General features: G+C 36.8%; 1 protein-coding gene across 2 annotated transcripts; it reads right to left on the bottom strand.

Annotated features, from left to right (window-relative positions):
- Positions 1 to 1,128: 1,128 nt before the first annotated feature.
- On the bottom strand, positions 1,129 to 8,152 carry LOC111025263 (NADH:ubiquinone oxidoreductase intermediate-associated protein 30). 2 transcript variants are annotated; one of them, XM_088126626.1, is made up of 8 exons: positions 7,772 to 8,150; positions 6,000 to 6,089; positions 5,715 to 5,828; positions 5,239 to 5,289; positions 4,626 to 4,717; positions 1,897 to 1,977; positions 1,687 to 1,785; positions 1,129 to 1,613 (listed from the first exon to the last, which is right to left on the bottom strand). In XM_088126626.1, the coding sequence occupies exons 2-8, from the start codon at positions 6,049 to 6,051 to the stop codon at positions 1,425 to 1,427; spliced, it is 678 nt and encodes a 225-aa protein (XP_087982752.1). In that variant the 5' UTR covers positions 6,052 to 6,089; positions 7,772 to 8,150; the 3' UTR covers positions 1,129 to 1,424. The 2 variants fall into 2 exon arrangements, with proteins under 2 accessions (XP_087982752.1, XP_087982753.1); XM_088126627.1 differs by lacking the exon at positions 5,715 to 5,828 and having other exon boundaries at positions 7,772 to 8,152.
- Between the last annotated feature and the right edge of the window lie 12,090 nt (positions 8,153 to 20,242).

The raw sequence follows: 20,242 nt of genomic DNA, 5'->3' as shown, positions 1-20,242 counted from the left end.
CTACTATTTATTTTGGGTAACTATTTTTCCCGTTGTAAGGTAACAATTCCCTCAAAGTAGCTCCCTTACTCAACACAATTTTTGAAAGAGGAGATTGAGAGAATGGCTGTAAACTATATCAAAAACTAAGGTTGTGTCCATTTTATCCAAACGAATCTAGTCGAAGGCTTTTTTTCCATCTCTTCCTTCCTTTTATACACTAGATTCTTCACTTCCGATACATGTTCTCCATTTTCCAATTTCTTCAAAATCACTTTCATAATTTATGATTAAAAAATAATTATTTAACAACCTAAATAATGAAATTCGCAATAATTCTTTAGGCCTATTTGGTATGCCATTCAAATTCACTAACCAAATTGAATTAAAAAATATCTTGGATTTGAATATGCTCGTAGGATAGATCAGTATTAAGTGCTCAATAAGTTATGATCCAAAATTCAAAAAAGGCTATCATGAATACCAAAATAGCTTACCGGATGCACCATCAAACTCACACGATTCTATCGAGTGGGGGAATGCGAACTTTCATCAGTTTTCTTTCCTTCTTTCTGCTTTTATGGTAAAATGAACCTGCTTATCACAGTTAGTACTGCGAAAGCATTTGCCAATGCGGAACAAAAGGGTAAAAACTTGTTTCATGCTAATTCCTTTATTACGTCGTTCAATTCAAAGAGTCATTTTGACATCTGCTTTCAATGCTTACTAGTAAAAGTGTGGTTGTCTCTTCTTTGAGGTATAACTAATAATAATAATAGGTTAAATACATGTTTAGTCCTTCCTAATTTTTCAACAGATGATCCCTTATGTTTTAACATTTTTTAATTTAGTTTCGCATGATTGGTATATCAAAATAATTTTTCAATAGATGATCCCTTATGTTTTGACATTTTTTAATTTAATCTCTCATGGTTGGTATATCAAAATTGAGCGACGATAAACTCACATAACATTATATCACGTGAACTTATGGAAATTTATGGAAGCTTCTAGAAATTTGAAGAAAAAATGTCACCAAGACAATAGCTTAAAATTTCTACCAATTTCTTAACATTTTGGAACAAGATTAGCAACTTTTCTAAAATATTAAAACATGAAAATATGAAATAAAAACTTGTTAGACGAGACTACATTTAAAAAGCTCCCAAACATCAGGGGCTGAAACAACATATATTTAGCCACCGTATGAAGTAGCTATTGTTCCAATTGAAACATGTCACCTTTAAAGTCCAAATATGTAGATACTCAGGACCGAGTCAGTTTTAGTCCTTTTTTGCCAACATTTCTAAAAATTTAGAAATGAGAAATGAGATGAATTACCAAACATGTCTGTTTCTCAACAAATGAAAAATGAAAACAAGAAACAAAAGATGTGAACGTTACCAATCGGGTTCTAAGTTCCCCAAATATGTAACAAGTACAACTCACTGAGTTCTTAAGGCTTTGATCCAATCAATTTCCATTCTGAAGTCACCAGGGCCAGATTGGGCACCGGGAATGCCACCAGCGGCATTAACTGATAACGACATGCCAACGATACGAGATGGGTTCATTTCCAACTCTGAATCTATAACATTTCCTCTCCATGTTGGTAAATATCGATCAAGAGGAATCTGACAAAAACGAAACAGTTAATCGCAAACAGTATGCATAGAACCAGTTTTGAAGCTAAGCAAGGTGACTTGCCTTGGCAATATACCAATCATCCTTAGGGGCTATAACAAATGCTTGCCACGAATTATCCTCCTCCTGTCCTGGTGAGTTTACCCAATTCTCAGTGTAAATCTGTGAACGAATTTGTAGATATTCAGTTTAAACAGGCAAATGTTTTTGCCTTTCCATTCTTCTTATTACCTGGAGAAAAAAAAAAGAAAAAAAAAAAACAAAGGCACTTACAGTGGATATATAGCATCTTCCATCTCCTTTAAGTTTCAGCGCAATTGAATCATAAGCATCCAAATCAATGAAACCATCAAACTGTAGTAGAAAAAACATAAAGAGAAAGCATTAGCAAAAAAAAGTAAATACAGCTGAAGAAGAGCATGAAATATAAATGACTTCTGTGGTCAAAGAAAGAAGTCAAAACCTGTTACGAGAGAGAGATCACCAATGAATTCTTATATTTAGCCTAAGGGGATTCAAAAAAAGGATCGAACCAATTCCAAAGCTGCACTTAAATAATATTTGGGGAGTATAAGGAGATATTGAGAACAAAATGCGAGGGAAAATAAGCCTATACTGCACCAAAACCAAAAGAAAATAACACTAATACATAACAAATTACGAGCTAAAAGGTGCCAATTATGATACACTTCCAATTACGGGAATGTCTATTCAATCTTGAATTTAATCTGTAATCCATAATATAAATCAATTCTCACTCATGCCACGAAGAAGCTGAAGCACAAAGATGAAGTTGAAGGCATCTCCTGCCTTTGCCACCGCCACCATTACTCATGGAGAAGAAGATTTTAAGAAGAAGAATAATAAAGAAGAGGAAGAGTGTGGGAGAAGAAGAAGAGTTTGGATGAAAAAGTAGAACCAAAAACAAGAGTTGGAAGGAGAGAAGAGAGAGCTGGAAAGAGGAAAAGAAAATACCATGAATAAAAAGAAAATAAAAAAAAGTAGGAGAAGTAAAAGAGTCTTTGCCCTTAGTACTAGTTGGATGAAACCGTCATATGGCAGTTTACCTCTTTTGATGACACTTTCTAGGTTACACGATGCTGTAAGATGGCAGATTCCTACTCTCAATAAATACAATGTCTTTTTTTGGATGAACATAAATACAATGTCTACAAACCACCTTTTATACTTAAAAAAAAAAAAAAAAAAAACTGACTTACTGTTTTAAAAAATCTAACTTTATATCTTTTTTTAATATTAAATGGTTTTTATAATATTTTTATGCTTTTAGAATGGAGTACTTTTTATTATTATTATTACTCTTTTTTTCCTCCCTCAAAAAGGAAGACAACCAAAAGCCAAAGGGTTGAGATTACCCTCCAAAAAAAACTAGACAATGGCCACCCCAATTTCTAACTAACATGTGTAGACTATAATTACAAAATAGTTTTGTTCGGATCCCAAATACAAGAACCTAACAAGATAACTATATTGCAATATCAAAAGAGAAATTACCATATCGATAGCCTTTCGAGAGGGCTATCCTCTCTCAAGAACTCTCTCAAGTTCCTCACCAAAATACTATTCCCAAAGATATCTTCCTTTCCCCCTACTACCCTTATTTATAACCAACTCACCCCTATCTAATTATCATAACACCCCTAACCATGTACTATACCATTCCTTAACTAACCCTAATAGAACTCTCACAAGTTTGTAGTCGTTTATAGACCACCACAAAGCAATAATGTTGTACATTGCTATGAAAACTCTCCTCAAGGGGTTGTGTATCTTCAAAAAGCCTACAATTTCTTTCTTTCCAAATCAGCCAAAGGACCACCCTCACTGCACAATTCTACCACACAAAAGCTTTGCAGTTAAGTAAACCTCCTCCAAAGTTTTCCAAAAACAGGTCACCTATCTTCTTTGGAAGGCAAAACGTAATACAGAACTCCGTACGCACAAAAGCCCAAGCCATAGAAGAAAATGGGCAATGGAGAAAGAGATGGTCCATTAATTCTGTTGAGCGATTACATAGCCCGCAAATTGAAGGAGAAAGAGACTAGAAAGGAAACCCGTCTTTGAAGTCTATGAGCAGTGTTTATACTCCTATACAATAAAATCCAAAGAAAAAATTTCACTTTCTTCGGAACCTTGAAAATCCAAATGTAGGAGACCACCGGGGCTTTCAACTTAAGGTTTGACAAGAAGAGAGAAAGCTGATTTATCCGAAAAAACCCCACTGCTATCACCCTTCCACCACAATTTGTCCTTTCCTTCTCATTACCTAGCTGCAAGAACTCGATCTTCTCTATGAAGCTCGCCCATCTAAGGAGCTCTGTATCAAAAAGATTTCTCCTCAAGCCCAAGTCCCAAGTAAAAGAGAAGGGCACCCAACACTCTGCCAAAGAACACCCTTTCTTATTAGAAATCTCGTAGAAATCCGGAAAAAGAAACTGAAACTGGAGAAGAGACTGCCCACGGGTCCTCCCAAAACCACACATTCTCCCCCTTTGACACTTTGAAGGTAACCAAATTCAAAAAGCCTCCTCTGTTTCAGCAATATCAACCCAAGGGCGACCTCTGTACAAATATTTTTTTCTTTTAACTATATTTGTTATAAATAATATTTGTATGGTTAATTTATTTTAAAATATTACTACATCAATATATATATGTATGTGTTATCTAAATTTTATTTAAAAAAAAATAATGTGTCCCCAACGCGTTCATATTCTACATTTTAACAAATTGGCACGTCGTTGTGTCCATGTCGTGTCCATGCTTCTTAGGGTACGAGACATTTTGAGTGAAACCAAAAGCAAAGTCATCTATGTACCAGTGGAAAATATCATATCATTATGAAAATACATGAGATCGTTGTCCGTAACACCTCTTGTATTCTTTCATTTATTCTCAATGAAAATTTTTCTTTTCAAAAAGAAAAAAAATAATAATAATAATAAATCAAAAATTCAAAAGACAAGCCAGAATACATTCACCTTTTTGGAGCGCATTCCACAAAAACCACTCCTGGTTATGTTCCATTTTGAGTTCTCACTTACATTCAAGGAGAGGTGCCCAGAGAATATTCCTACAGAAGTTATATATAGGATAAGGTTAATGAATAAAAGTAATAGGAAATAAGACTCCACATTGCTAGGGCTAGCATACAGAGGAAGCGATAATTTTCCTATTTCTTCTGGCATGAATATAGTAGAAAGAAAATATCAATCTATAGAAACTAAACTGATTTTGCTATTACAAAATTTCTTGGACCTCCTAAATTAGAGAGTAAATACCGTGTGCTCCCCTTGACTTGGTACTGCACTAGTAAATTGTATGTACTCCTCTAACTTGTTTCTAAATTTAAAAGTCTTCTCATCCATAACCACATGACTTTTGCCTCACAGACAACAAAATTCTACAATTTGCTACAAGACTTTTTGGGAAAATGTGTCGCTCCTTGGAAACTTTGATTTAATGAGAGAAGAAATAATGCATTTACTAAATACGTCTTAGGAAGAGACAAAAAATATATAACATAGAAAAATACCAACAACCATCAAGCTGATAATTGCATTTAAATGAAGAAGACAATATACTATACAGTACCACGCAGCTCATTTCCAGTTTCAGTGATCTCCAAAGATGCTGAAGATAATCCTGGAAGCAATCAAATGAAGAAAACTAAATATCTTATTCGAAGTTTATTAAAATAAACCATTACACAATTTTCTGCTTCTCCTTATCAGAAGTTATTGATGGCAATTGAGCTAATATCACGATTTTTTGGAGCAAAGCTCCAACTCCTAATTATCAAAAAAAAAATCACGATTTTAGCCAATAAAGGAAATGCTGTGCAAATTTTTGCATGAAACTGTGAATTTGTCGTTTAAAATGAACTATTCTGCATTTTTATTTCACTTCCAGGAAAAATGACAAACAAAAACCTGAAATGGACCGAATTTTGAAAAAGAACTGAAAATGTATCAACACAAAATCAGAATGCTAAATATCTTTCCTTTCACTCATGGAGCAATAGGTAGAAATACAGGAAGGATAGACAGCATAGACGCACCGACACATACCTCCATACTCGGAATCTGAATATAAATGCCACTTCTTAACTTCTTGCTTGGAATTGAAATCGAATATGTATTTTTCAGTGGGAGGTATCCAGTCCTCAACATTCCAAGCGAGAGCTATGATATGATATCAAGAAAAAAGGCTTTAATAGTCCTCTACATAGGTTCACATGGGCAGCGTAGACAACTTAGGGTTAGAGAAGGTAACTAAGCAGGTATTAGGCTCACTGAAGAAATATCTACAGACATAATGCTGAAGCTTGCAGATTCAACACTAATTAAAATAACCTTTTCTTGTTGTATTTACATAAGCCTGCCAGAGTGCTCGCAGTTTCGACATCTTTCATACACAGTCAAGCTCTTACACCATATGACGACCTGGAGAGGTAATTTAGACCCAGCCATGAAAGAAGATACAAATCTACAGATTAAAGCATAAAACTTTATCTGAAACAGACAACCTTCACCTGATGCAATATTAAGTATGAAAATACTAAAATTCAAACCGAACATTGAGTGTAATTTTGTAAATGTGTAATTGAATTATTCGTTCGCAACTTGAGAATTGAGATCATTGTTTCCCTTAGGCCTTACGGACTCTTTTGGGTACAAACAGAATTAAAATAAATGGTTCGAGGAACTCACTACTCTATCCAACGGAATCGAGCGAGAGGCATTGTCGTTTTGGTTGGAGTCAATTAAGATTCTCGAAAAAAAAAAGCCTTTAAACAATTCCTTTCCAATAGCTCTCTTCAACTAAACTTGTTCCTTCCACCAAAACCATAATTGCAGCTAATAATTTGTGGAAAATCTATCTTCCTACCCCATAAAACAGTTTCCTCTTTACAATTCATCAAATTTGCTCATAATGATCTCCTCCTAGACACTTTTAAGCTCCCCCACAGTGAATATTTTGGCACCATACCCCAATAGTGATATTATTCCAACTCTAACTCCTCTTTCCAGTTTCTGAACTTTTTCATCCGCTTGAAACCTGGTCACCTTCTTGTATTGTCTTCCTTCCAACACTTTTTGACCTTCCACACCAACAATTTCCAGAGTGAAAAGGTATGCATCCTCACTGTACGTTGTTCCACGGCTTAGAAGCATGTTCACATAAAATTCTAGTTTTTCCATAGGCTCTAGACTCTTCAAAAAGGTCTACCTATTCTTTTGAAATGATAAAGCAATCTAGTAGTGATCAGATTGGTTCCTCCATCATGTTCGATCCTATATACCTTCCATTTCTCTGAAGCAGTTCTATGAATCCCAAAATATCGATTACATTACAAAACTTCCAGTATTCTCTGTCCTTCTATAATAATTGGATTTCTCATATGCCCACCTAGTTACATTAAAAACTAAAATCTCCCCAACACCCCCCATACTACGTGATACTAACCAGCCAAGCCCTCAACTTCCTTCCTATGCAATTAACCAGTTCATACATTACTCAACCAACATCATCTGAGTTCTATAATGACTCAACCATTTCCTAGTTTATGCAAGGTTCAGTTTAGTTCAATTTTTAGGTCACATTAAAAAGAAAAAACAAATCAAGAATACCCAAATTTTAAAAAACATTAACTCACAAAATAGTCCAAGAATACTCAAATTTCGGCAAACATAAACTCATAAAATACTCCAAGATCTCCACAAACTTAATCTTATACAAACAGTTCAAATAGCCACAGAACCAAATTCTCTAAAGTTTTTTTTTCCCTTGTTTTCCTTTACTTCATTTTCACGTATGATCTATTCTTTTTAGAAAAAAGTGAATTATTCTTTCTTCCAAAATCACGCATTTGTGACCAGTAATTTCAGTGTACATAATAATATAACCTTTACAGTTTACACGTTTCTAAAGAAAGGGTTCTGAAAACATAAACAGTGATTTTTTTTTTTTTTTGGAACAAAACAGGGCCTAATTTATTTAGCTAATTAGCCAAGTAATTTGCACAAAATCAACTATTATCAATGACAAATGGGAAAAGAAGTCAGAACAATATTCCCTTCCCAGTCTGCACAAAGTACGTAACATTAAACAACGGAATCCGCACCTAGTACAGTCTGCGCCGCCGTGGAGAACGCCCGTCGACTGCTGAGGAGAAACGCCGCCGAAGACTCTGCGCCGCCGTCTGAGCTTCTGTTCGTCGAAGGAGAACGCGTGCGCCGTCGTGGGATTTCGTCGGAACGCAGGAGCTCACCGGATCGCTAGAAATCACGCTAGAGGAAGCCAGAAGTTAAAGTTGCTACAAGACCGTCGCTGAAATCGTCGTGGGTTGCTCGCCGTTGATAACGCGCCGCCGTGCGCTGCAGCCGTGGAGTCGACGGACGCTGCAAGTTGTCGCCGTAAAATGGGAGGGGTGCTGGCGGCTGAAACAAGAAAGGGAGAAGGTGAAGAAAGGAAATGGCCTAGGTTCCCCGTTTTAATTTGTTTTCTTTAATTTTATGGATCAACTCCATAGTCAAAATAAATAGCGTTTTAAAAAAACTGCCGATATTTTAGAGATACATGCCTTAACCATGTGAGCTATGTTCAGTTTAAAAAAAATCAGCAAAACATATTGATATTGAATATTGTTTAAATGGCTAAATGATATATTTTAGACAAATATATCCGTGCTTAATTTAGGGATTTTATTTGGTAAAACGTAAAAAAATATAAATAATCAAATTTCAACAATTAAAATCTAATTTAAAAAAATTATATTTTGAGAGTAGATAAATAAAAATTTATTCAAAATTTGACTAACCTTTAAAATTATCTAAAATCTAAAACCTAAAATCTAAAATTTAAAATTTCTAGGTGGGAGGGGTAAATATGTGTAATGGGTCCATACAACTATGAAATAAAATAAAATCAAACATACCTTGTCACGTGAAGTCGTCTTGTCAAACGGTAATCGCTTTAGTAACATATGCACACTGTATATATCAATAGATACACATATAATTACTAGTGAGTTGATGGTGAGTTGTGGTCTACACTTCATTTACGAGGTCAATGTCAATATTTTCAATGGTCTGTGTCACACTTTCTTTTATTCATTGATGGTGAGTTGTGGTCTACACTGGAGACGCACTTCCATTTATTGGGTAAATGTCAGTATCTATAGTAGTCTGCACTGGGTCAATGTGTCTACGGTGGTCTGCATTGGGTGTCACACTTCCATTTCTAAGTCAATGTCAATATTTACAGTGATCTGTACTAGTGTTGCATTGTCATTTTGGGATAAATGTTGGTATCTACAAAGGCAATACCTATAACCTCTTCCACAACTATCTTCTTCCTATGATTTGTGACCACAATCGTGACTTATAATAAAAAAGTTGAGGCGAAAAGAGGGGAAAAGTAATTTCAGGGGCTAAGTTGCACACTTCAACAAGAATGAGAAGGCGGGAGAGAGAAACAAATAGAAAGAAAAATGAATAAGACTAAAAGAAAAGCAAACACAAAGAAATTGAATAAGACTAACTCAGTTAATACCCAAGCCAAGGGTAGTAGATACCATGAATCTTTTGCAATCATGACAATGTCTAATGTGTAGGAAACTACAGATACTAAAACAGATTTAACAGATTTATGGTCTGAGTGATTTGTTTTGGTCTCAATTACAATCATATAGAAATGCAATTAGTATAGAATTCATTATTGTCGAGGGGAGAGCTTGGAAGGATAAGACTTAATTCATCGTTGTAGTGAAGAGCTTGTAAGATACAATTGGTTGTTGCAGAGGTGAAAGACATGAGAGATCACCTTAAGACTAAAATTTAAAAACTACAGATATAAAATCAAATCAATTAAATCCTTTAAATATGAGAAACAAATCAACGTTAGGTGGTTTCAAATGAGTAGGGAAAAAAATAGATTTAAGGGCAAAGTTGGAAAATCATCAAATATTTAAATATCGTGAAATGTAGTTTAGCTCAAAATGTGATACTATTGGCCATTTTTTAAAATGGGTGTCCAATCAATTTTAGCCATTCACTTAAATTACCCTAATTTTATTTTCTTTTATAAAAAAGGAATGGGCCCAGATAAATCAAAACAAATAAGAATGAATTAAAGCTCTTGTAAATGAGTTGGGATTTTCCTAGTTTTTTTTTTCAAAATAAAACTCACTTCAACACGGATTTGAGAAAAATAAATTAAGAGGTTAACTTAGGCTTGAAACCCAATAATACAATTTCAAAGCGAAATTAAATTTCCAAATACTTGGAACAGGATTTAACTTACGAAATTAAACTTAATTATAGTTTACCCAAAATTAGAACTTCACACTAGAAATCCAAGAATTTAATTACTAAGGAAAAGTCCAAAGGCCCAATTTAAATCTAAATATAAAAATAACTCGAAAACTCGAGGCGTTACAGAGACTTGAGAGTTAGATTCAAAATGGGGAAGATGAGAAAAGAAAACCTAACTTAGAATGAAGGGCTAGGATTAAATCTTAATGGATGACTAAGATTGAAGATTAAAAGAAACTATTGTATATTTATAATTTAAAATATATATATAGAGAGAGGCATTATTTGGGTCGGGTCGGGTTGACCCGAATTTTCTAAGGTCGAACCCGAGACCCGACTCGACCCGATTGGGTTGAGGATTTCTCTACGCACTCCGAACCAAGGATTAATTGAACCCAACCCAACTCGGGTTGGGTTAACGAATTGTCGGGTTTTCTAAACACCCCTAATCTTACTTACACGAACAAATACGAGTTGTCGGGTTAATCGAATTGTCGGGTTTTCTACAACTTAGCACTGAATTTGTTCTGATGGATCTAGGAAACCTCAAGTTCTTTCTAGGCATTGACGTACAACCTACCACTCAAGTTGTACATCTCACTCAAACTAAATACACTCGAGAAGTACTGCACAAGGCTCAAATGTCGAAAAGGTGCTCATATTGCCACTCTCATGGCAACCTCAATCCCAAATCTTATAATGATGAGAAATTAGTGGATCCTACAACCTATAGAAGTTTAGTTCGATCATTACAATATCTCACTCTCACAAGACCACACATCGTTCAAGCTGTTAACAAGGTGTGCCAACAATTGCAAGAACCACAACTCCAACACTGGTGAGCGGTAAAGAGGATACTTCATTGCATAAAAGGGACAATGACATCAATAGATCCTTTTCACAAAATAGCTCTAATAGTTTATATGCTTTCTGTGATGAAGGCAGGGGGATGTCCAGTCAAAAGAAGAAGCACTACAGGTGTCCGTGAGTTCCCTGGATCAAATATAATCTTCTGATCCTCAAAGAAACAACCTACCGTGTCACAATCCAGCTCGGAAGCTAAATATTAAGCAATAGCGAACACAACAACAGAATTAACATGGATATCCTTTTTACTTAAATAAATGCATATTCCTCTATTTAAACCCACTCAATTATTTTGTGATAGCATGAGTACATTACATATGTCAATTAATCCCGTTTTTCATGCTAGAACTAAATACATTGAGCTAGACTATCACTTTGTGAGAGAAAAAGTAGCCATCGACTCACTTATTACTAGATATGTCCCACCTGAAGACCAACTTGCTGATATCTTCACCAAACCTCTGGCCAATGTTAAATTTCGCATTTTAAGGAACAAACGTGGCATTCAGAGCATTCTCACCTACAGTTTGAAGAAGAATGACATAATACTATAGTTGTCACAACCTTGAAATAAAGTTCCCAATCATTACCAGTTGAATGTGTGCATTGTCAATCCTTAAATACTGATAAAAAAGGACAAAATAGTATGTAGCAAATCCCCTAAATCATTTTCAGAATCAATTCAATGTGTGCACTGTCATGGAGGCATAAATTTCAGAGAATACTCCTTCAGACATGGGGATTTTAGCCATTGCAACTCCTTAAATCACTCACTGTCCTTAGTAAATCCATAAGCATTTATGTTGGTCAATCTTTTGTAAATATCACTTGGTACCATTAGGTTTTATATCTTAATAGTCTCCCTCTCAACTTAGGGAAGTATATATTTTGTATGTTTTTTGGTATTTCCCTGTTTCTTTAGTTAGCAATAACAGACCTGTAAATAAGGGAAATGGTCTGCCTTTATTCTTTCCATTTATACTCCTTCGTTTATGTTATGTTTAATATGAATCCTCTCAGTAAAGATATCTTTTGGAGAATTATTGAATAGTCTTGCAAAGGATTCATCAAAATTCTTAGGAATTTGACTAAAAGATCATCAAAACAGACTCAATTGCTGCGACTTGACAAAATCTCCTGATTTGTGAAATGTGTCCTTGCTATCCTCGACTCAAAAGAAGGTGTTTCGCTCACTCTATGAAGATGGCACATGGTGCGACTTGCTTGCACTAAGAAAATTGACGTTTTGTTAGTTTTGCTATAAAAAATAATCAGTTTCATACTCTATGTATTAGTAATGTGCTCTATTAAATTATCAACAATATATTTTCAAATATATGCATTGTTTAGAGAAGAATGAATCAACAAAGCTCCAGAGAATGCGCAAAAAAATTTCTTTTAACACTTGAAAACAAGGGTTATCAATGACATAGGCAAGAGTTATCACTTTTGAGTATTCCACAACATCTCAGCCATTTTTGAGGTTTTTTTGAGGTATGAGGTCTATTACCTCATCCTTATCCTTTAGACTTTTCCTCTTTTGCCCTATGGAAAGTCATATTCTACTATTCCTAACATTGACGCCGACTTTGGAGAATTTGGTCACGAAGCTTCCAAAGTATACCTCTGCAAGGTGGAATGTCTTACCCAATGTGACGAGATGTCACATGGACAATCATGGCCTGTGATGTTGTTAACACATTAAATGTTGCGTATCTCAGGGGGGATTATGCACAACTCTAACACAATCCATGCTACACTCAAGGAACGATGTTTTCAGCAATACTCAATCTAGATCGTTACTGGATGCACGATAGAGCGTGCGGTGTGGCAATCGTGGGCGCGGTAGGGGGCGAGCAGCATGGGCGCACGACAGGGCATGAGGTTGGTCTATAAGGATGGTGGGCATGGTGGGCACGCGCAGTGGGGGTGCCCTTGGGTGGCCAAGGGATTGTTGTGAGCCAGTCCTTGAGGCTAGGCCATTTTGCTCGACCTTTGTTCACTCTCTCTCTTCCTTTTCATCCTTGATAGATGCTATTAGTCCTTTAAAATAGTCTAGATGTGCTCTCGGGTCCCAAAGAGCTTCCTCTCTTTAGGGGTTTTTCCCTCTTGATCCTTCTATTTATTGACGTAGATTGACTTTTGGATCTTTAGGCCAAATATGATCATATCATAACCTCTCAGTGAAATTAATGGAAAAAAATCTCCTACTTCTACTGGGAATAAGCATAAGATAACTGAGAAATGTAAAGAAAGAAATAAAATAAAGAAAACACAATAATTAGCGTGGAAAACTGCAAACTGAAGAAAAAATACGGCCCACAAAAGAAAATCTACTATGTGAAAAATTATTACAACCAGACATATTTCTCTCCATCATGCTAATTATACACTCTACAAAACAAATAGATTGAAACTCAAGGCCATAAGCTCCTTTGATAGCATTTGTAGCACACTCATTCTGTAAAGGCCCAAATTTATGGCACGGTTCACGAAGTAACGGTCCTATAGAGCTTACTGAACCCTCCCGTTTAAAGTGATGAAAAGTAAAGTTCTTCTAATGCAACATAAAAAAAATGGAGATACGCAATAATAGAATATCTAGGAGATAATCCCCGCCTCAGTGGTCAGGTCTCCAATCAAGAATATAGTCATTTTGTCTCGTTATCCCAACACGACAGAAATTCGAAAAGCAAAAACAATTACCCATAAAGCAATAAGAGAAGGTGTCCTTGGCGTTAGCCCAATGTCTAAATCCCCTTTTTATTTCATAGTAGTGGGATCTTAATGATGTCTGCATTGCACGACATTATTCCCTAGCCTATCCGACACAACTAGTGGTCCATTCCCTAGCCTAACCGACACAGTTAGTGATCCCGCCTCAGTCAAACCTCCTCCACGTCATCACCACGGCCGGCCCGGTTCACACCTGAAACAATAAGGTAGAGGGGGGGTGAGTACATAATTACTCCGTAAGTAGCCACCCTAACTAGACACCACAACAGACTCGTAAACACAACCACATCAAAGACAATAGCAGAACAAACAGATAGGCAGCACGAGACAATAATAATGGGTTAACAATTACATACAAGCAACCCAACGCCTAGACTTCTGGGACCCCCACGCTATGTTAGTACTCCAAGTCTAACTTTTCGAGGCGTAACGACTTTTGACATTTATTCCCAAGATACCGACCTTCCTCTACAACGCTTGGTGTTCGACCTTGCCTTTTATTCCCAAGGTCTAGAACTGTTACCCTTAAGCACCCCCTTCACGTTAGTTCTCCGAGTCTAACTCCTCGAGTCGTTCTGACCCTTGACATTTATTCCTAAGGCCCCGATACTTTTCTTCAGAACTTGAGGTTCGACCTTGCCATTTATTCCCAAGGTCTAGAACTGTGCACCAGTCCTTGACATTTATTCCCAAGACCCCAATACCCCTCCATTGAAACCTGATGTTCGGCCTTGCCATTTATTCCCAAGGCATCCACTCAAGCTTTGAATAACCATACGACCAGCAAGCATCTTCAGTTCAGACACCCCACAGATCAACAAACCACTAACCCGACCCGTCGCTCGTGACAATCCCCACTAACCTTCCAAGGACAACCTATAAGTAAGTCTTCCACATTTCAATTCACAACTCAAACTTTACCAGCATGCTCACCTTCGTACCAAACAATACATCAATTCAACAGCTTCCAACAAAATAATATAAAACTATATGACAGGCTATCAACACATGCATTTCGTCTCCGACACGTTTACAACGTCGTGGTTTAGCTACTTCCAACTACAATAATCAGGACCAACCAAACACAACCAACACAAGAAATCACGCATTCTCATAATGTCTAGCAATGAAACGACAACACGTAACAACTTCCAACTACAATAATCAGGACCAACCAAACACAATCAACACAAGAAATCATGCATTCTCATAATGTCTAGCAATGAAACGACAACACGTAACAACTTCCAACTACAATAATCAGGACCAACCAAGCACAACCAACAACAAGAAATCATGCATTCTCATAATGTCTAGCCATGAAACGACAACACGTGACACAACGATAATTACTGTGAGTGCACAACCACGGCTAACAATTTTCCTAATGCACGAAATAAATTATTCCAATTAAAAATCATCACCAAAACCATTCAACTAACTAAAAATCAGCACCAACACCATACAATTAAATAAAATCAGCACCAAAATCTCCTCAACTAATTAAAAATCAGCACCAACACCATACAACTACATAAAAATCAGCACCAAAATCCATTCAACTAAATAAATAAAAAAAATTAGCACCAAACCATTCCGTTAACACAAGGTAACACACGCACTCGCTCCCTGGCTACTTGCTCACTGCTATGCTTCTATATCCTGCGTCAACTCACCACCTAAACAACAATAGGCAATGAAGTAATTAATACAAAATTTCCAGCCATCTAAATTCATTCTAAGGGATTTTGCAATGTTCATTACCGCAAAAATCGACTTCGTCTAGGTGTGGGTAACTCAGGCCTAACTCGAATGGGTGTGGGTTGCGTAAATCAAACCTCTAATGGGTATGGGTAGGTGCCGGGATCGGAAACTGCTGCTGTCCGGACTAATTTAGCAGTAAAAATTCATCAAACAATGCCCACGACACTGCGCGCAGCAAGAACCCGTGCCACGACCTGCTGCTGTAAAAACCAGCGCCCACTGCTACTGTCCGACACGCCGTGCACCTCCGCCGCTGCCCGGAACCCGCGCGACGCTGCTGCCGATGCCCGGGCACCGCTGCTGCCGTCTTCCGCGAACTGCTGCTGCCGTCACCTGCGCGCAGCTGCTGCCCGTTGCTGCCGACGCCGCACGCCGCCGTTGCCCGAAGTCGCCGCCGCCGTCGCCTGCCGCGCCACCTACCGCGCCGTCGCCTACCGTTGCTGCTGTCGAGTCGCCGGTGGTCTCCGTCCGTCGAGTGTTTCGGTGAGGGTTGAGGCGCCGGTAGAAGAAGGAACACGAAAACTAAAACGGGGAGGGGAAGAAGAGGCTCACGAATGGGGAGAGATGTTGGGGGCTAGGGTTTCCTCTTACCTTCCTTTTGTTTTTCTTTTTACAAGAAGGGGCCCACTTGGGCTAGGCCCTCTTTTTCTTCCCTCTTGTTTTAAAACAAGGCCCACTTACTTAGATACTTAATTTGGGCCCAACGGACCGGAACAATGATAGGGAAAGCAATTTCCTCGTTACACAATAACTGGATACGTAAGTACACTTCAACGCTATAACAATAACCACAGCGGCTCGAAATAAAATGAAATGAACAATGAAATTAAATAAAAAGAAATTTCTAAGAAAAAAAAAGCCCGGGGACTCGAGATAACTAACCTAAGTAACGAGGGGCGTTACACATTCCTTGTACTTTTCCAATGTGGAACAAGTTCTAGCACTTGTAGCATGCTCACTCCTTGCACTTTTCCAATGTGGGACAATTTCACTGTTAATATTTTGCCAAAAACCCAACAAATTCCACCTTGGAAAGATATTAAAGAGCTCACAGCTTCCAATGAATTCATTGTCTTCACCGACAATTATAATTCTCGATTCAAAGAACTATAACCCACTCCATCATAAAAGAAGACTACTTGGAATGTCACCTTTCAAGATTTTTCTTCCTCATCACATGTCAATAAATTCTACTGAAGTCTATTATGCAACTTCCACCACTTGGATCACTTGGAAGTTCTTCAGCCATCAACATAACTTCCACCGTACACACCTTGCAGAATCGCCTAGCCAATGTCCATGTGTGAACTTGTGGAACTACTAAATATTTGTAATGAGCTTGTTGTGTTGAAGCATGATGAGTTTATGTTGGTGGTTGTGCCTCTTTTGTGAAATATATACGCTGTGGTTACTAGAAGCATGCTGAACTTTGTTGTGAGTCTTTTGATGTATGGGCATGACATAAAAAGCATGTGACATGATTGGTGTGTAAGAGTTTTTTTTTTTTGTTGAAGTGAATGAGTGAGTATCGGGGCTAGGGGGCCGATACGTCACTAGTTGTGTATCGAGACTTTGGATAAAAATGGTCACTGATCGATACATCAAGTTTTGGATAAGATGAGTGTCAAGGCCTCGGGTAAAATGGTCGGGGGTGATGCAATAAGTCTAGTTGGTAGGCAAGTTTAGGGCCTTGGGTATAAACGGTCAAGGGTCAATATGTTGCGAAGTCATCAAGGCCTCGAGCAAAATGGTCGAGGGTCGATGCGATGAGACTAGTTGGTAGGCAAGTATTTGGTTGAAACGGTCAAGGGCCAATACGTTGTGAAGTCATCGAGGCCTTAGGTAAAATGGTCAAGGGTCAATGCAACAGTTCGAGGCCCTAGGTAAAATGGTTAAGGGTCGAACACCAATCACCGTAGAGTAGTGTCGAGGCTCTGGGTAAAATGGTTAGGGGTCGACATGACTCGAAAGAGTAAGTCTTGTAAGAAAAGGAAAGTTTAAAAGGAGTTAGAAAACTCTAGAAAGGTTTATGGTGAGAGACTTGGGTTGGGTATGTAGGTTGCTTGGTTAGATATGTCTTTATTTTCTTATTATGTAAAGAATTGATAATTGAACCTCTTTGTGAAGCATGTTGTTTGTGCGTGACTCTTAAGTAAGGGGGCTTACTGAGTACTAGTTGGTGTACTCACCCGTTCCCCTTTTTCCCTTTAGGTTTTGTAGATAATGAGGTAATGCACGGAAGTGGTGATGACGAGAAGGAGACTTGATCGGAAAGACCACTCGCTGCATAGTTTAGTTTGTTTCTAATTATTGTTTTTAGGTAGGATAGTGGAAGTTGTCTCTTTTAATTGAGTTATTATTTGGTTAATAAGTTGATTTGTTAGGTTTCTTATTTAAAGGATTTCAGCTTGTTACACTTTGAAAATATTGGTTTTGTTTGGCTAATTGAACTGTGGGGTTGAAATCTAACTTTCATTGCTTATATTTAAGTTGTTATTAAGTGAGATTTCACCTTGTTGCTATTCGAGAATTCAAATTTCGTTTAGTGGATAGTATATGGTTATCAAAGGTTTCATTGAGGAGTTTGGACAAGGTTGGGTTACTATTAAACTATTAATTGTAAAGAATCTGTGTTTTGGTTGAATCTTTAGCGTTTTAGTTGAATTGTTCAAGCTTTTGTGAGTGTTTAAATCAGAGTAGCGCAGCAGAAGCTTGGTGATTTTCTTACTTAGTCTTGGTTGTTGAAGTTAATTATCTTGTTTAAGTGAAATTTTTATGTAGTTTTAGTAACGGTCTCCTTTGGGATGTTGAAAATCCTGGTGTGTTACAGTCTCGCTCAAGCCTTTGCCTCTCTCTCCTCCATTTTCTTCTCCCACTCATCTCTCCATCACCGCCTGCATCCGTTGCCGCTCTCGTCTCTCTCCTCCATTTGTGTTCAAAGTCGATTGTTCAAAATTTGAAAACCCACAAAGTATGATAGATTGGTATTTCTAGGATTCCTCATTCTAGGCTCAAGAAAGTGATTCAATGTTAGAATAATTATAATCATGAAAAAATTGATTGGGAAATAGAAAAAAGAATGTCAAATTTGAGGCTACTTCATACAACTTGATCTACAGTAACTTAAAATTGCTATTTGTTATAAAAATTAGAGATAATATCTTGGGAGGGCTATTCACCATCATTGTTGAGTGATGTGGCATACAGTGGATTAGGGGCTAATTCACCATCTTTATTGATGATTTCTTCTTCTTGAGCCTCACTGCTTGTCAGATGGTGATCTATTCCAAGACTTCTTACCAATGATAATACTTGTGACTTCCATGATCATTTGAGAACTTCAAAAAATTCATACTAGAACACTGGTGAAAAGGTTGAATAGTAAGTGTTACTTTTGATTTGGCCATGAGATTGAATATAGCATAATACCAAGAATTTGGACAGTGAATGATTTAAGGAGTTGCACAATATCTAAAATCCTCATGTCTGAAGGAGTATTCTTTGGAATTTATGCCTCCATGACAATGCATACATTGAATTGATTATGCACATGATTTAGGAGATTTGCTACATACTAGACTTCCTTTAACAATCTTTGAGGATTGACAGTGTACACATTCAACTGGTAACGATTGAGAATTTCAGTTGAAGGTTGTGATAACTATAGTATCTTGACAATTCCATCATTTTAGCTCCTCTCTCCTTTTGTGCAGCATAGTTTCAATAGCTCCAGCCCCTATAAATTATCAAAATTCGTGCATCAAATTCATCATCTTCTTAAGTTTTAATGTTTAGAGTTCTTAGATCCACACTTTTCCAACTTATTTACTTTCTAGTTTTGTTCTAAGTTTCTTGTGAAGGGATGTTATTCCCGGAGCGGAAACGGATTTTCATTGCTGAATTTCGGGATACAAAATCGAATTACAAAGTAGGAAAATACAAAGGAAACTTTACCTTTGAAGAACGTTTCTTCAACGAGTTTCCCTCGAACACCACCATTGTGTCTTCCTCGCTATCCTCTTGGGTCTCGGGATCGTGCTGGTGGGAGCAATCCTTTGGAACGAGAGGGAGAGATAAAGCTTCTTGAGAGAGATCTAGGGGTTTTTTTTTCAAACACTGTACTGTTCTGTTTTCTTCAACCATTGAAGAAGAACACTGACGTACGGTAACTCCCCACGTCACAGCAACCCCCCCACTCCCCTGCAATTTTGCAGGGGAGTTAATATTAATAATAATATTAATATTAATATATATATATATATTTATAATATATAATAATAATTATATAATAATATATATATAATAATTAATATATATATAAAATTAATTAATCAAATTAATTAATATAATTAATTATTAATCCAATTAATAATTAATAAATATATATATACATAAATAATTAACACTTAATTATTTATTATAAAATTAGAATCATATTCTAAAACATTACTCTCGTATAAGCTATAGTTTTAATGTACATCTCATGCACATTATTTTTAACCTATAGTTTTAATATGAATCTTATTCATATTAATTTTATTTGAATCTCATTGAAATAATATCTCTCATAATATATAGTTTTAATTCACAATTAACTATATATTATAATGTATCAATATACATATAATACCTTAAGTAATTTGAACAATTCAAATTCTTCCAAAAACTTTGATCCTCGTTTTACCCGTTATGAGCTAGCAAGGGGACCTAATGGACCTACAGATCCGAAGCTCCAACGATGCAAGATTAATCGGTCAAACTCATTGACCGAGTTAATCTAGATTCGTTAACTACGAGTCATTCCACTAAAGACCCGCAGTTGCACTCTTCTCACTGCAGAATGTTTTCGTGTCCATGGATATACGACCATTAATGACGAGTCAATCCTTCACGAGTGTTCGTAACTCAAGTTG

Source organism: Momordica charantia (genome assembly GCF_013281855.1).
Source record: "Momordica charantia cultivar OHB3-1 chromosome 7 unlocalized genomic scaffold, Mcharantia_2.0 BLBB01000007.1, whole genome shotgun sequence".
Lineage (NCBI taxonomy): Eukaryota > Viridiplantae > Streptophyta > Magnoliopsida > Cucurbitales > Cucurbitaceae > Momordica > Momordica charantia.
The sequence above is the reverse complement of the archived record's forward strand: the minus strand, read 5'-3'. Positions and strand labels throughout refer to the sequence as shown.

Bases quoted from the DNA above. Each gene is read 5' to 3' on its own strand.
- LOC111025263 (XM_088126626.1), bottom strand. From the start codon at position 6,051: ATGTCGAAACTGCGAGCACTCTGGCAGGCTTATGTAAATACAACAAGA. The intron at 5,829-5,999 runs GTTATTTTAATT...ATCATATCATAG, and splicing joins TGTAAATACAACAAGAAAAG to CTCTCGCTTGGAATGTTGAG. The intron at 4,718-5,238 runs GTACTGTATAGT...TAACTTCTGTAG, and splicing joins AACTGGAAATGAGCTGCGTG to GAATATTCTCTGGGCACCTC.